The sequence below is a fragment of the Callorhinus ursinus genome, unplaced genomic scaffold, assembly GCF_003265705.2.
Source record: "Callorhinus ursinus isolate GAN/ISIS: 27379988/994484 unplaced genomic scaffold, GSC_fseal_2.0 scaffold26, whole genome shotgun sequence".
NCBI lineage: Eukaryota > Metazoa > Chordata > Mammalia > Carnivora > Otariidae > Callorhinus > Callorhinus ursinus.
In genome coordinates, this window is record NW_027397088.1 from 3,732,391 (window position 1) to 3,750,194 (window position 17,804).

At 42.2% G+C, this 17,804-nt stretch overlaps 1 protein-coding gene and 1 long non-coding RNA gene across 3 annotated transcripts; one reads left to right on the top strand and one right to left on the bottom strand.

Annotated features, from left to right (window-relative positions):
* Positions 1-1,148: 1,148 nt before the first annotated feature.
* SERPINB1 (serpin family B member 1) lies at positions 1,149-10,196 on the bottom strand. Of its 2 annotated transcripts, none has more exons than XM_025891006.2 (7): positions 10,046-10,196; positions 8,616-8,791; positions 6,266-6,403; positions 5,624-5,741; positions 4,453-4,595; positions 4,198-4,365; positions 1,149-2,503 (listed from the first exon to the last, which is right to left on the bottom strand). In XM_025891006.2, the coding sequence occupies exons 2-7, from the start codon at positions 8,781-8,783 to the stop codon at positions 2,102-2,104; spliced, it is 1,137 nt and encodes a 378-aa protein (XP_025746791.1). In that variant the 5' UTR covers positions 8,784-8,791; positions 10,046-10,196; the 3' UTR covers positions 1,149-2,101. The 2 variants fall into 2 exon arrangements, with proteins under 2 accessions (XP_025746791.1, XP_073733612.1); XM_073877511.1 differs by lacking the exon at positions 10,046-10,196 and adding an exon at positions 9,452-9,632.
* Positions 9,495-16,689, top strand: LOC141370082 (uncharacterized). The gene is made up of 3 exons (XR_012373787.1): positions 9,495-9,534; positions 12,792-12,942; positions 15,683-16,689. It is a non-coding gene; the product is annotated as an uncharacterized lncRNA (long non-coding RNA).
* The last annotated feature ends 1,115 nt before the right edge of the window (positions 16,690-17,804 follow it).

Consider the following 17,804-nt stretch of genomic DNA (forward strand, 5'->3'; position numbering starts at 1 on the left):
CTCTCTCGCACCCACGCTCTAACAAATAAATAAATAAAATCTTTAAAAAAAAATATTGTGTGCGTCTATGTGTCCTGTTAGGAAATCACAAGTTCACGAACATATATTTGTATATGACCTTCTAAAAATTTTATTGTTTTGCTCTCATAGTTTAAGTCCAGCTGGTATTAATATTTGTTTAGGTTCAAGGCAGGAATCAACTTGAACTGTTTTCCATGTACATTCCCAAATATCCCAGAACAACTGATTGAAAATTTTCTCCCTTCACTCTCAACTTTGAAGTGCCACGTTCATTATAGCTATGATGACCATATGACTTATTATCCAAATTGATTCAATTTTCAGAGTAAAAGAGGGCATTGATATTAATTAGAATAAGTCTCAATTCAGTGAAGTATGTCTTCTCACCTGGTTCTTCTGCAAGACTGTCTCAGATATTCTTGGTCATTTACATTGTTGTATAAATACTAGAACCACTTACCATGTTCCACCAAAAATATTTGTAGTTTATATCTGTTTCTATGGTATTTGTACTATATATCCTTTCCAGTCTTTTCCTTTCAAACTCTATTTTTATGTTATAGACATATTTCCTGTAAATACCAGATAGTATTTTGCCAATCTAGCCTAACCATCTTTGTCTTTTAACTGGCACTGTTAGCCAATTTGCATTTTAGGTAGTTACTTAGATATTCGGAGTTTAATATACCATCTTGGTTATTTGTCACGCCTGCTTTGTGTACCTTTCCCCTTTCTTCTTTCCTCTTTTTGGATTGATTATTTTTTGGTATTCCCTTTTTCTCTTTGGTTTATTTTCAAAGTTATAAATCCTTCCACTCTTCTTCTAGGGTTACCTTAGACTATACAACATGCACCCTTGCTTATCAGAATAGAATGTAATTGTAATTGTACTTTCCTTCTCTTCCCAGACAAGGCAAGGACTTTAGAGTTTTTACCCTATTTCCTTCCAGAAGAAGAAAAGAAGGAAGAAAAGCTTTCCCACAACAGATTTGCCAAAATGTTGTTTTTATTCTGAGGACTATCTTGCTCTCATCACAGACATCAGTACTCTCAGGCCAAGAACTACCTGTTTTATTCTTGGCTTGTCTAAGATCCAAGAGAACAGGAAGAGAACTGAGACCAGTATATGGCTTGTAGAATCTTAGGAAAATTTACTAACCAGCCCACTAGTTTTGTGGGAACAAGAAAATGCAGCATTTCAAGCCTCATTCCAAGGAGTACACGTATATTAATCAGAGTCCACCCCCCACCTCCCGCCACAGCACTGCATAAAGCCATCCATTGCCACAAAAACCTGTATCACATGATGGAAGTCAAGAACCTTCATCAGAAAACATGCAAGAAGATGGTTAACAAGCGAGATCTTGGCACCCCCCTCTTTGCTTAACAGTCTCTCCCACTACATTATTCTTTCTGTCATCTCTTGGCATCTTTTATTATAAGACACCTACTTCTTGACCCCAGGTGATCCCACACAAACGCCACATCAGGTAGGATAAAGGAGAACAAAAAGGGGAAGGCAGGCTATCACCATATGGCTCTTCAACAGTTTGAAAGAATAAGAACAACCAAAAATACTGATCTTGTAGAATAAGGGATGAGAAATATTGGCCAAGGCAAGTTTGTCTTCACAACCCAGGCCCTTAATTGAGGCTCTATATTTCAATTGAATATCCGTTTTTAAGCCTCCCTTCTATAATCATATCTATTTGGGCTTCCAAAATTTTATCTGTAAAATAAATTACAGAATTATCATGTTTCCTTTGGCTATCAGGAGAGCATAGCTACTTCATACACTACTATGTTGTCAAGAATCTACACATCTGATTTCTTGGGTTTTTTTTTTTTTTGACTTGCATTCAAAAGTAAATCACTGGACTTAGTCAATATAAAAAAAAATAGGAAAATAGATACCTGTGCCAAAGATCATGGGTGTATGTAAACAGTAAAGAGCTGAACTTACAAGGGAAATTAAAGATCTGCTTAGGGATGGTAGTGGTATTGGCAAAGATGTGTGAAAACTGTCACCATTAAAAGTGCAGGTAATAAAGCTCTAAGCTTGACCTTGTATTTCCAGTCTCTAAGGGGAAGAAAACCTGCCCAAGAACAGGATGTTAGATGAGGGATTGTGCCGAATGAAGAAAATGAATGGATGGTCGGCAACAAAGTTCTCCTCGTGCACCAACATGGTGAAGGTGGCAATACCTGCAGTGGCAGCCGCCGCCTCTGTGCCCTCTTCATTCACTTCCACAAAGGACTTGTGGACAATTTTTGATATGAAAAGATCCCTGGCTCCTGACATGCCAGACAGATCAGCCTTGCGACTAAAGAGATCCTGTACACCCAGGTGGGCCAGGTGGGAGTTGAGGTCGTAGCTTTCCTCCAGCTTGAACTTGGGCAAGTGGACGTTGACTTCAATGTGATCCAGATTCTCAGCTTTGGTCCACTCATGCAGTTTTTCCAGAGTCAACTGTTCCTCAATCTGGAATGCCAATGGGCAAAAAGAAGAGGTGAAAACAATTTTACGTAAGTAAACTAAAAAGGATTATTGAAATGAATGGACCCATTATATCAGTTGCTAATTAGTCTCCTCTGTGTCTTGTGCCAAAAAGGTTCCATTTGGAAGATGTCATTTCTTTCCAGTGATTGGTGATAATATAACAGAGCTGTGTTCCAGGCCATCAAGGGCCCAAGTGCAGGGACTCTGGACACTGGGTCCATGAAGTATCCATCCTCCCCCCTACCATACACTCATCCACCCACCGATCCATCTTCCCAGGACTTACTAAGCCCCTACCACACCAGCTTACTGTGATAGGCCATGATGACTGTATTACCTAATTAGTCAAGGGGTACAAGGGAGAATTTGAAAGCTTTCTTCCTTTTATTATGAACCCCACTGATCACAGTGGTTATCTGTGAACCTCACAGAGCAGAAGAAATCTCTAGTAGACTTAGCTCCTAGGTAAAAATAGAACAAAGACCTCGTACCTCATTAAAAAGGGAGTAATATGAGTACCCACCTTATCGCACTGTGTATTAACTTAGTCGACATATATAAAGCGCTGGGCACACAGTAGGTGCTACATAAATAGCAGCTGTTCTCATTGCTCTTACCATTACTGCTGTCGGACTAGAGCAGAACCATTACCCACTTGCTCTACTGATGCTGAGTTTCCTTTTCAGGAGGCTACAGACTTTCTTTTTATAATCAGAGAAAGAGACAAAGAGAAGGAACACACTGATTCTAATACATACTCTATACATGGAAATGGCTAATATCAGACCCCTTCCTGAAAGCAAGTTTGATCAGGGACAGGGTAGAGAAAAAACACTCAGCAGCCTAGAGACAATGAAGAAAAACCACAATCATTTTTTAAAGATTTTATTTATTTACTTAGAGGGTTGGGGTGGAGGGGGAGAGAGAGAATCTCAAGCAGACTCCATACTGAGCGGAGAGCCTGACGCAGGGCTCAATCTCACAACCCTGAGATCATGACCTGAGCTGAAACCAAGAGTCAGATGCTTAACCGACTGAGCCACTTGGGCACACTGACAAATCATAATCTTCATGGTTTTCCCTAGTCTGAGCCCTGGCAAGAGATGACATAGCCCTTAAATGACACAGACTAGGAACCTCATACAAGGCTCATGTTAGGAGACAGCCTGAGCGCTCAAGCCAACATGTCACATGAGTCTTTTTCTATTTTGTAACTATTGGAAATTTAATTCACAACCTATATGAATTGCAGCAAGGATGAGCAATGTAATAGGGTTTTATAGTACACGATGAAACTCAGATATTATAATGTTTTGGGATTTTTAATTTAAAAAAATTTGTTTTAATAAAATAGTCTTCATTTTATTGCACTTTCCCCTAAAGTTCTTCTAAGAGAGTTTCCATGAGCTGCCACTGACCCATGTTACATGTAGCACACATCTTTAGATGTTCTCTACCACACCTGTTCCCTGACAGTAGCTGAAAATGTAAACTTAGGGCTTTGGAGTAGTAATGTCCATGAGCTACTTGACAAAAAAATGACAGAGCATTGGAAAGGAAAGTAACATCCATAAACACATACAAAGTACTGACCACTAGCACCACCAACCACTACCACACAAGGCAGAATGGGTACAGCAGGAGAAGACATGAAGTGCGAAGCTGGGAGCTGTTACCTTCTTGAGACCCGTGGACTCATCCTCAATGTCATCCGGCAGGAGGATAATCATGCTGAGCTCCTTGCCCCGGTAAGGCAGTTCCAGCACACGGCACTTAAGGTCCTGGATGTAGCCAAATGGGAATTTCTTCTTCTGATACATCATTTTCACGGTTTTTTTGTTTTTCTGAACAGTTGAATAAAAAAAAAAATCACATTTTTATCTGCATTCTCTTCGAGTGAAGAGTAAGTTTAGGCATTTACCTCACCTTACCTTATTCAACCGGAATGGTGTATCGGCAGTGGCTTCCTTTATGAACTCATCCTCCCAGCTGCCTTTGAAATAGATGGCATTCACCAGCACGAGTTTAGTCATGCTGTCAACCGTACCTGTGGCCAACAGTTCCGGAATTTTCCCTAAAATGATAAAGTTAGCTTTTTTAAAAATCCACATATCAAAAAAAATAAAAAATAAAAAAATAAAAATAAAAATCCACATATCAGAATTCCAAATTGGAACTGACATTTGATTAGCACTGAAATGCAATCCAAAAGCATATTCTGTACTTAATTTTCCTTTCACATAGTATTAAGTTAGGAAAGCCCTATCAGCGCGTTTCTACTTTAAATAATCCAAGTAAAGGGCAAGGGGCTAAAACAGGAAATTTCTCCTTTTCTGGAGTGTATGGTAAACAGTGAGCTTTATTTTGTGAATGACCATTCTTTTTCAGGAAAAAAAATATCCTGTAAAAATACAAAATATTTTTAGTCACTAGTAAATCACTTTTTCAAATCCTCTAAGTAGAAGCCTACTCTCACACACACACACAAAAATTAGTAAATATGCAAAAGGTAGGACACGTACTCCCCTGAAACACGGGATCCACCCTTGACCAGAACATGGCCATGAACAATTCTTTGTAGGGAAGACAGGTGTTCTGCAGGTGCCCTGACTCCTCCCACGACTAGGTTAGAGACAGGTGTGCTCAACAGTCCCAGCTACCATCCCTGATTGCTTAGATGAGAAGTGGACAAAAATTATTTATGACTACAGCGATTCATGAGTATTCATTCACAAGTATTAGGGTATTTCTTTCCATGAACATGTGAAATAATCGGGGCCAGGCTGGATTTCCCTCAAATTTCTTATTCCTTTTATTCTACATTCAAGGTGAGCTTTCATTTTACAATGTAGTTTTGGGAACTTATGGGGGGAAATATATTTAGCTGCTTCAGTTAAATCATGCTGATGTTTCCTCTGTGAAGAATTTCTACATGTGAACACTGTCCAACTGGACGGTGCAGAGTTCATTCCCAGGGTGAACTCCAGGATTCCCAGGGTCAGGATGAGGAAACAGGAAAAAGGGGAAGGCAATCAGATGCAGGTGGGGAACCCGGCAGGAGAACATCAGTGTGTAATAATTACTTTCCACCTGGTCTCTTACCTTCCGTCTGCCCTTTGACCCACTCATTAATCACCTTCCTCGCATCTTCAGAGGCTTGCTGAAAATCCACACTGGCCAGTTCAGCACCATACATTTTCTGAGTTGAAGCTAGGAACTCCTGTTTAAAAAAAAGGGGGGGGGGGAATGTCATGAATAACTCCTATTACATACAGAGATAGTTTCTTTAAAGCAGAAATGGTCCTAAAAGGTACAAATTGCACGATAACAAAAAAATTCTAACTTTATACTTTTTTATTATGGTAAAAAAGCCATATAACATTAAATTTACCATCCTAACCATTTTTTAATGTATAGTTCAGTAGTTTAGGTGTAAAATTTACCAATTCTTTTCCAACGTTTGGCTAACATTTTCATAAATAAGCAAATACTGATTGTACTTGGAAATGAACTATGGAATTCAGTCTTGCTTTAGTAAAACAGCCAGGATCAATCTTTTCACTGTGAAGACTATAAAATGAAGCCACGTCAATTAATGGGAGTCCTGTCTGTCTTATGTTTTCATTCTGTAATATTTTTCTGAATTCTTATAAAAATTAAAACTGATTTCTATGACTTGGTTATGCTAGAAAAAAAATCTGCGCTGTCTAGTGAGTTTTTGAACAGGAAGTGCAAAGTACTTACAGGGAGGAAATCATACGTCTTCTCTCCATATAACCTATTAGCAAGTTTCAGGATATAGGAAGCTCCACGTTTGTTGATATCAGCATTCAGACTCTGAAATCTTGAATGAATCTCCTCAACCGTATCAAAATGAAGAGTCTAAAATAAAGAAAACATTCTTTCTATAACCACTTATTTTGAAATTATAAGGTGATTCCTTGGCATTGGCTTCCATCAAATTAAGCTAATGTGGTTTTTTTTTTACCGATTATTCATGATCCGTAGCCCAATATTTTATTAATTTCTCATAGGTGAACAAATAATAGAGAATCCAAAATGTGTAGCTTTGTGAGACACAATAATTACAACATTAGGAACTGCTTTTACACCACTTCTTGTTATAATTCTAGTTCTACAATATGAGTGGTTAATAAACTAAATGTTTATACAAGTCTGCTTTTGTCCCAAAGAAAATCATAAATGGTATGTTCGTGTGCTTATCTTGCATCTAAGATAATTTCACTGAAAGTTCTCAGAAATAAACAGTAAAAATAAGAATCATGACCTACGCAGGAACACAAAGATATTACAGGTAGAGGGATTTTTTATTATACTATTAGCATCAGTAACTCGCTTATTTAAAAATAACTTCTTTAAAGTTAACATTTGGCAAAAGTTTAATTCCTCATGTATCAGTTACAAACCAAGAGTCCCTTTATGGTTTTATGAGGCCTGGGCTGGTTCTTTGCTTGTAAGACACAAAAAACAAACCTATACAGTGTACAAAGTTCAGTTACTCACCAAGATATGGAATGTTTGCATAGTTGCCATGATTGATCTGCTTCAATGGAAACAGGGGTGGGGGAGGACCTTAAAACTATTCTTTGCTGAAGGCATAAAGAAAGCCTCAAGATAGGAGCTGATAGGGGGTCCCTGAGTGGTTCAGTCAGTTAAGTGTCTGCTTTTGGCTTGGGTCTTGATCCTGAAGACCTGGGATTGAACCCTAAGTAGGGCTCCCTGTTCAGTGGGGGTCTGCTTCTCCCTCTCCCTCTTCATCTCTCCCTGCTCCTGCACGTTCTCTCTCTCTCAAATAAATAAATAAATAGAAGCTGGTATTACCCTGCAAGGAGCAACTAACAATTAGTACCAGGGGGTAAAAAAAAAAAAAAGTAAATCATAACTACCTACCTAGGCACTAAAGCAAATTCCACTAAAGTAAATGCAGTTGTCCTCATTATTGAGATTCAGTCTAATGCTTCCGGAAGTTAAGAGTCCCAAGTCTCTCTAGCTAGTGTTGGATGTGAGAGCTTAAAAACCCAACGCAGGTCCCAGGGTTAGGCCTGGGCAGCCCAACAGAGAGATTCTTGAAAATTTTAAAATGCTTTCATATCTACAATGATGAAAAGGGCTGGTTCTCCACCAAGTACAGTAATAGAAGCTCTGCACCTGGAACAGTCCATAAACTAGAATCCAAGTCTGGATCTTCCCTAGTGGCAGGTGCCATATACTTTATGACTGGTACCTTAGAGAGCCCTTCACTCTTGGTACTCCTTTTCCCTAGATTTCAAGGAAAGCCAGAGTTCTCCTCTCAGAAGTAAAGAATACCTAGCATAGAAGTGCCCTGCACCACCACCCCACCACAACCACCAAGGACAGAAGGAAGGCTGGGCATCACGCTTCTCCTCCTGCCGCCACACCCCCAAGGGCCTGGCCCCGCCCCCGCAGCGTCCGGGCTTCACCGCTCCCTCCCTGCGGGGCCCTCCCGCTCACACTGGCACGCCCTGTCACAGCCCTCACAACCACACTCAGTGCCAGGCCCAGGGCTAGGCGGGGGCAATTCGCAATCACACACCCGCTTTGTCCCCTCCAAAGGGCGCCACTGCCAACTTCTCCGCGGTGGTGCGTTTCCTATGTGTCATTATGCTCAAAAGTAGCATTCCATAGGCAGGCTTTATTTGCCAGTGGCGGGTCATCACATGCAAAGCAGATACTGGAAAATCCTCGTCCAGGAAGAGATGCTATGGCTTACAGGAAAACTGTCAAGCGACAGGCACACCGCAGGGGTTTCGTCAGCTTTCCTCACTGCCCTACCCTCAGCCACACAAAAAACTGCCTGGCACATAGCAGGTGCTCGGTAAAGACTTGATCATGAAGGAAAGCCTGCATATGAATGGATTGTTCATCGGGCTCCCTGCTTAGCCAGGAGCCTGCTTCTCCCTCTGCCCTCCCCCCACCCTCGCTCGCTCTCTCTCAAATAAAATCTTAAACACACACACACTATAAGAGCTCAAAGGCACAAGTTCTCAGTACAGACTTGACATTAGCAAGGAGACACAGGGAAAGCAGGCTGTTTTTGTTCGTTTCTACTGACCCTGGACACCTGTGCGGCAGTATCACCTCGAGTCCCCAGAAAGATCATGGCCAGCGCTGATGAAATGCTTAAGGGAGAGATGAAGATGTTCCCAGTAGGATTGTCCTTATTCAAAGCGCGGAACAGGTCCATGGCGAAATGGGTGTTGGCTGTGCTCAGCTGCTCCATGGTGAAGGCTACAACACAGAACAGAGGCCCCGAGCTGCCCACTGCCCGCACCAGCAAACGAGGCAACCCACATGTCCCCATCTCTTCCTCAGCTGCTGCCAGCCACCCTTGAACACCCTGAAACATCCTAGAACTTGTACTCTCTCTGCCTCTCTTTTCAGGGGGGCAAGACACTTCCCATGCACACGAATGTGGGACTAGGAATGACTGGCCAGGGTTTAGCAGGGACACAGGACCACATCCTAAAGGGCTCTGACCTCGCAGGGGGGTCCACACTGAGCCTCCCCTGCTAAATTTAGGAGCACACGACTTTCTGTGCGCCTTTGGTTTAAGTCTATGATTCATCTGGGCAATGAATCCATTGTCCATATTTACCTGAAATAGGAATGTTTCTACTAGAAAATCATAACTACCTACCTAGGCACTAAAGCAAATTCCACTAAAGTGAATGCAGTTGTCCTCATTATTGAGATTCAGTCTAACCCTTCCCAAAGTTAAGAGTCCCAAGTCTCTCTAGCTAGTGTTGGATGTGAGAGCTTAAAAACCCAACGCAGGTCCCAGGGTTAGGTCCGGGCAGCCCGACAGGGAGAAGGTGACAGCATCCTCTCGGTCACCCCTGCAACAGTTAAGTGCACCTGGCCTTCCATCTCAGCTCAGCCACCCCTTACCCCTCGTGACTCCTCCCAGAGCCTTAATTAATGTCCCCACAGAGAGGCCGGTAAGACGACTAGCTGGGCTGGCTACTTAGCGGGTAAGGAATAAGCTACATTATTGTTGCTGATAAATCTCTCTCTCATCTGGCCTCCTTTCCCTTCCTCCAATCGCAGAAAGGAGGAGCGGGCTCCTCCGGCCTGGGCCTGGGCTGCCTGGAAACTGCCACTAACAGCTCAGGCAAGAAGGGAGAACAGGAAGAAAAACATTCTGATCCCGGGCCATACTGATTCCAGGCGCCACGCCCCGAGGGACCTCGGTCCCCCGCAGGCCCGCCCTGCCTAGCGCCCTGGACGCTGTGCCGGGGGATCCGGGGCTCCCGGGGACGCGGGGCGCACGGCGGAGGCGGCGGCGTCCGGGTCGCGAGGCGCGGGGCGGGGGGGGCGGTGGTTGCGCAGGGTAGGGGGGGCGCGCAGGGAGCAGTCCGCGCGCACCGCCCGGGGCTGCGGTGATTTCTCGGCACTCGGGGCTCGGCTCGGCGCCGCCGATGGAGCCCCGGCTGGCCTGTCCCGCCCGGCCCACCTCCCCACTGCGCCCGGGCCCCGCCTTACCGGCTCCGCGCTTGGACGAGCTCCGGGTGGCGCGAGGTGTGGGAAGAAGCGCTGAGGCCCGAGGCCCTTATAGCTGCGGAAAAGGAGTGTCGCCCACGCAGGCCGCGGTCGGGCGGCGGGCAGGGCCTTGGCCCTTCCCCCCAGGACTTCCTGGGAGTCTGGGCTTGGAGGCTTGGCCTCGTGAGGCCGAGGTGAATGGGGGCTCCGCACAGCGTCCTCCTTTCAGCCCCTTTCTGAGTTCTAGGCAAAGTCAGATCCCTGGGAAGGATCTGATGGAATATTTCTTACTAAGATGTGAATGACTGCTATGATTATAGTGTCACCTCTTACAGGGCAAACTAGCCCCTTCGAGTCCCATCTATGTATGATATACTCCAAACTCGGAGGTTGTTTATTTATCTTTTGGTGGGGGAAACTAATTTGGGACTCTTGCATAGGGCACAAAAGGGCCTCCAGAATAAGAGAAAACAAAGTTCCTGCCAAACAACATCCTTGCCGTCACTATCTTTCAGGTACCAAAGTGGACTCCGCTCCAATACTTCCCTCACAGGTGATGACCACACCAGCTGAGTCAAATCACGCACCACACGCCATGATAACTCACATCTGTGAGCAATGAAAGATTGCTTACCCACTAGACGAAAATGTAGACTCACCAGTTTTTCTTCCGGTACTCTTGAAATAGAATGACTGTGGTTGAATAGTAAAGGCAATAACTATTTCTGTGGGTTTTTTGTCTGTTTCTCCCTTTAAAGGTCCAGGTATGTAATTTCACCAAAATTTATGGTGTTCGAGGGTATGAAATAATTCTTAGTCCATGAAACTTCTCCCCTGTTTTTTTTTTTTTAATCTCAACATGTAAGGGGGGGACAAAGGAAAAAATCCTATTGTTTTATTAGTATGGATAATATAGTGTGAATGGATTAGTGGATTTCTTTCAACTGTGATTACTTATTTATAATGAAAAGGAGCAAAAAAGAGCACAGTAATGAGTAATAAAAAGACTCTCCATAGTTATAAAAAAAAAGCAGCAAGGGTTTAATAACTAGGATTGTAGAGTGCTTTACAGTTTATTAAAATAAAGAAATCAACACTTACGGAAAGCCAATCACAATTAACTTGAAGCGGTTTGATCAAATCTGGTAAACTCTCCACCACTTCTCATAGAGCTAGAGAACTATTCTGTAGCTTCTGCTAAGAGGTCAATGTGAGAAAGTCAAGAGTACAATGCTGCGCTGAAAATGTGTTAAATTAAAATCTGAGACACATAAACCAAAAAAAGAAAAGTGTTCTGAATTTTTATTTTTTTCTCCTGACATTTTGCATTTGTGCTTACCTGGAGTTAGTAATCTGGGTCGAATATAAAATGAAACCATTTCTTAAATCAATACATTTATTGTCTAAGGTCAAGACAAAGTAACTATTCGGCTGAATGACATTGGAGTGTCCTACTTGTGGCTTTAAACTGTGCATGGCCACATCAAAGGTCATACAGAGATACCCTCGCACATGGGTGATGGCACAGCCAGCTTGGACAATGTTTGGCATATCTACTGAACTCAAACGCATGCTTACCCTAACTGTGATCCAGCAATTTCACCCCAGGAATATACCCAAGGAAAATGTGTGTGAGCGTGTGCACCTGGAAATATGTACAAAAATGTTTCTAACAACGTTATTTATATGAGACCCAAATTGGAAACCACCTAAGTGCCCATCAACAGAAGAATGGATAAATTAAAACAACAGAATAATATACAACAATGGAGATGAACTCACTACGGCAATACACAACAACATAGCTGAATCTCACCAACCCACTGTCGAACGAAAGAATGCAGACACAAAAGAGTGTTCTAGTTACGGAAAGTTCAAAAACAGAACTAATTCATGGTGTTTGAAGTCAGGAAAGACATTCTCTCTGGGGAGGGAGGAGTACTGTACTGACTCAATTTTCTTGTTTTCTGTATTCTTGGTGCTCTGGCATTTGGGGCCCTGATCCTGGAGAGACTGCCCCTACCAGGGCTAGCTAATTCCTAGAGATAGTGAGTGATGCCCCTGATAGTGAAACTGTGGCATACAAACCAACCAGCTCGGTGACTATACTCTTGACTATCTTTTATACCAAACTCTCACACCTCAAGCCAGTACTCACACTGCCCTAAATCACCCCAGGGCCAGGTACCAAACAGCTAGAGACCATCTGAAGAGCCCAGCAAAATTATTTCAACTACCCAATCGTAAGTTTTCTTAGTATGCCTACCTTGCCTTGCCCATTCCTTCCTGCAAGAACCCCAGTAAAGGCTCTAGGCCATGCTCCGCCCTCTTGCCTTCTGCCTGGGGTGGTCCCCAGGTCCTGCATGGTCTGGCATGGTGTGGCGTGGTTTGCCTTTTACTTCTAGGGTTCTGTGAGTATAAACCTCCTTCATGACTACCATGTCCATGTCAGCAGTCCTACCACAACTGACAAAAACACATCCCTGCTTCATTTTTAACACAAGGGCGAGAGTGGGAGCAGCATGGGGTGGGGAGGGCTCTGGGGTACTGATAATGTGGCATTTCTTGACATGGGTAGTGGTTACACAGATGTATTCATTTTGCGATAATGCACTGAGTTGTACACATAATTTTTGTGCTTTTCTGCGTGTCTGTTATACTTTAATAAAAGTTATTAAAAAGTAGCAAAAAAAATGTTGAATGCTAGTGATTATCTTTTTTCCCGTCTCCCCTTTCTCCCCTGCCACAGGATCAATCAACTTGAAACCAGCTGGTATATCATCCAGCATGTCCACCCCCTAACTGTGTCAGCAGCTTGTGCCCAAGAGACCCAGATGAGCTGGTGAGCCCCATGCCCTTCCTGCTCTCCCACATCCAGCAACGCATAACTCCGAATCCAGGTGAGAAGCCCTTCCCATCTATCCCTGCATGTGAGCACACACCAACCACTGGCTCAAGGGGCACAATAAAGGAGATGCAGTATAATTTTTCAAAGACCCACAGCCAGATTTATAAAACCCAGGAGAAAAATATCAAAGCAGCACCAGTAGGTGTTTGAGAACTAATTGTGTTTGTTGTTGATTTCTGGGTTAACTGTACTGTGGTTAGAGAACGTGAACTCTATATTGCTGTCATCTTTAGAAGTGTTTTCAGACTTGCTTTGTGGTCCACCTTATGGTCAACTTTTGTAAATTCTCCTGTGTATCAGAAGAAAAGATATATCCAAAATCCATGGGGGCAGTGTTCTATATATGTGGCCATTTGGATAAGGGCAATTAATCATTTTATTCAGCTCTCTGTTTAGATCTACCAAGCATATGTAGCAAGACAATAACTAAACATCATTATTTCCATGGACTAGCAACAGATGGAAAATGAAATGAAAAGAAAGATGCCACTTAAAGTAGCATCAAAAAAATCAAGCAAGTGGAAATATATCCAGCAAGATATATAAAAAAACCTCTCTACAGCAAGCTCTTAAACATTATTAAGAGAAGTTTTTAGAAATCTAAATCTAGATTTTAGAAATCTAATCTAAATGAAGCAATATATCATGTTCATTGAGTGGAAGTCACTATTGTAAGGATGGCTGTTTACCTCTAATTGAGTTTTTAAATCAATCCCAATCCCAATCAGTATTCCAAAGGAAGTGTGTGCGTGTGTGCGCGCACACGCGCGCACACACACACACACACACACACGCACATGAAACTAGGCAAGCTGATTATAAAATTTGCACGGTATTGAAAATGATCAAAACATTCTTTTTTATTGTGTTATTTATTATTGATCAAAACACTCTTGAAGGAGAACAAAGCAAGAGGACATGTTCCACTATATATCAAAACTTATAAAGCTATAGTAATTAAAATAGCATGGTGTTGGTGCAGGGAGAGACGACAAGTCAATGCAATAGAATGGAGGGTCCAGGAACAGACCTATGCTTATACTGACCCTTGATATATGACAAAAGTGGCAAGGTGCCAATGGAGAAAGGATAGAATACTTAATAAGTGGTAGAGACAATTGAATATCTATATGCAAAAAGTAAAGAGAGAGGTGTGGGGCAGGGTGCCTGGCTGGCTCAGTCAGTAGAGCATGAAACTCTTGACCTTGGGGTTGTGAATTCGAGCCCCATGTTGGGTATTGAGATTACTTAAAAATAAAAATCTTGAGAGAGAGAGAAAGACAAAAAAATCCTTACCTTACATTATACCAAAATTTCAATTCCATGGATATTTAAGATCTATGAAAAGCAACGTGAAAAATAAAACTACATAAACTTTTAGAAGAAAATGTAGGAGATGTTTCCATGAGTTTTCAAAGAAGACAAAGAAAGCATTTCGTATAAAGGAAGCAATTAATAAATCTAACTACTTTAAAAATAAGAATTTCTGTTTATTACAAAGACACCATTAAGAGTTAAAAACATGAGTCACACAGTTGGATGAGAACTGAATGGCACATGATGGACAAAGACTGTTATCATGTGTGCGTGCATGTATATAGCTTATACACATCACATTAAAAACTTAAAAAAGGGCAAACAATTTGAATAAACACTTCAAAAGAGAAAATCCAAATGGCTTATAATGTATGAAAAGGTGTTAAGTATAAATTTTAATGAGATACCTTATACTCACACTGGCAAAAACTTAAAATTCTGGCAATTCCAAGTGTTGACAGATGCAGAGCCACTGGCATTCTCTCACTCCTTGGGGGGATTATGAACTGGTAAAACCACTTTGGAAAATAATTCAGTGTTATTTAAGAATGTTGCCCAGCAATTCTTCCTTCTTCTAGAGAAATGTTCACATTTACATCAAAGACACATACAAGAGGGGCGCCTGGGTGGCTCAGGTCATGATCTTGAGATCCTGGGATTGAGCCCTGCATTGGGTTCCCAGCTCAGTGGGGAGCCTGCTTCTCCCTCTTCCCCTGCTGGTGAGCTCTTGCTCTCTCTCTCTCTGGCATAAATAAAATCTTAAAAAATAAAAAAGACATGTACAAGCATGTTCAAGGTAGCTTTATTGGTGAACTGCAAAGATCAATAGTAGAAGAATGGATACATGAACTGTGATATATCCATTCAGTGGAATACTATGTAGCAATGAAAAGACACAAATTATTGCTGCGTTCACAACATGGATGAAATTCCAAAACATAAGTTGAGCAAAAGAAGCCACATTCCAACGACTACATTTCAACATTATTTCATTTATACAGATCTCAAAATGAAGCTAAAGCAAACTATGCTGCTTTAGGAAAAGCAAGGAAATGATTGCAAAAGTCAGAAGAGTTGTTACCCACTGGGGGATGTGGGGGCTGTGATCTGGAGGGCTCACGTGGAGGGGAGAGTATTTGATTTTTTTGACTTGGGTTACTTGAGTGCATGCTTTATAATTAGCTGTTCCATTACTTTTATGATCTGTGCAGTACATTTTACGATAAATGAGATAAAATCATACCAAGTGATCTAACAGACTAACATAGAACCAAATGCCTGACAAGGTGCTGTATCTGTAATTACAAAGTTAAATTAAGAAATGAGTAGAACATAGGAGCCAGAGATAAAGGAGTACTGGGCAGGTGCGTGAGCAGGTGAGCTGGTTCCCGTACCAACCCTACCTCCCTTGACAGCCTCCGGTGAGATTCCTCCCTGTGCTCGGTGCTACGTGGCCCCCTGCTGGAATGCTCTGTGAGGGATGCATTGCTGACAACAGAGGGCTGTGAGGAGAGCGTCCCCAGCCTGCTGGACCCGACAGGGAGGGCCTTTGCAAGGCTGTGGCAGCGTCGCCTGAAGACAAGACCAGACCCTTCCTCTGAGCTGTCTTCCAGAGTTAGTAGTACATAGTAGTACTATGCAGCAGTGGCTGAATTTTTTTACAGACCTTTTGATTTTGTTCAGAAGTTTCCAATCAGATGAAAGCCAGGCTTACGTAGGGGGAAAGAGCTTGCTAGGCACTTGCTGCACGACCTGAGAATAAGTACAAACGAATCCACAAATTTGGCATTCTTATAAAGAGTATGAAGACTCATGTGTAAAGACTGCCAGACTAGAGTCAAGTCATCTGAAATGCCAAGTCACTGTATGAAAAGCTGAGTGCGCCCAACTCGATGCTCCTAAGCAAAACTGTAGACATTCTAAAAAAGGAACTGAAAAAAGTGAAAATCAGATGCTCAAAATGATATGAACGGATTGAAGGCATCGTAAGAAGGACGGAATCAAAGTCCATCAAACCACACGTGCCTTTTCCACGCAGAATGTAAGGGACAGCGAACATTCCCATCCACTCCCTCATCAGTTTGTTTGGGTTGGAAAGGAGAGCTTCCCCCCCTACCCCGCCCCGTGTTCACACACACTCTCTACAATGCTGTGTGCACCCTCCTTTCTCCCAGTCTGAGGACTCATTCATTACCTGTGGGAGGAGCTCTTCCTAAAACCTCCTCTTCATCCCTCTCTTCTTGGGCATTGCCAATGTAACTTCCCACCTAGTCTTCCTGGCCCAGCTCGACCTCCAACAATAAGGAGGATCAGTCCTCCACGGGGTTTTCCTCGTGACCCTCCATCTGGACTTGAATTATTCCTCCTGCCCCACATCCTGAAGGTAGGAGGGAGTTATTCTTGAATTTGCCTTGACCTTCAAAACAAGCTGATCACTGATCATCCAGAACCCCCACAAAAATCTTTATTTTTCTTCCCTCTCTTTTCAAAAGTCATTTTGAATTAGTTTGTTTTGCCATTCAGTTTAAGACACTGTTATTAAGCGAACTGTTATACTTTTAATTAACTTGAAGCTTGGCAGAGTTAAAAGCCTCACAATACTGTTTTGTAAATATGTTAAATGTGGTTCTTATGAGTGACTTATTTCCATGTTATTGTGCTCTCTAGATAAGATATTTTATTTTAGATAATCTCTCAAGACATAAACGAAATGTACAATATTCCATGAGCATGGAAATATTTTAAGCTTAAAAAGTGATTTTTGTAAACTGAGAGCAGTATTTCCTGTAGTTAAAAGAGAAATATGACAATTACTTGCTATTTACGTAAATAATTGTTCAACTTATTTCAATAACTTATTTTTAACTTGTTAAAACAAGAAAAATAATTCAAATCACCCTGCAAATAATGTTTTCCTATCAAGAGTGTGATAAAATCAAAGTTTAAGGTGAGACACAGTAATTTCATGACAATGAATAATTTTGGCCCTGGTCGGTAGCTGCAGGTGACTAGACAGTCCTGGTAAATTCTAAACCAGTTACATTCTCATATCTTGGGCAGCTTAATGATTGAGGTTATAGAAACGGATAAAATAACCCCTCAACATTTCTTCTAGTCCCTTTATTTTCTACCAAAAAAAAATGAGACAAACCCAGTATTAAAATTTCAGCTGCGTAACACAGTTTCATCCACTAGAGGGCCGAATGTCTTCATTGTAAAATAACCAGGGATCTGATGTCCAAATACCAGGAACCCTCCTGTAGTTCTTCAAACAAGACCAGTCCCCTTTCTAGGATACCTGAAATTTCCAGAAAATTAATTTCTTCTTACAAATGTACACGTCAATCAGGATTTTCCTTTGACCTCACCTCCTCTTTCTCCCTGATTTGATAGGTCTTTTGTCGGTATCTCAAATTAGAAGGCCCACTTCCTTCCAGATCTTTGTCCCCGCTACTGTCTGGCCCTGGAATGACTGACTCCTTACAAGTCTGGCCTTTGCCCGATGCCGCCTCTGCTGAGACCGACCCTGGCCACTAG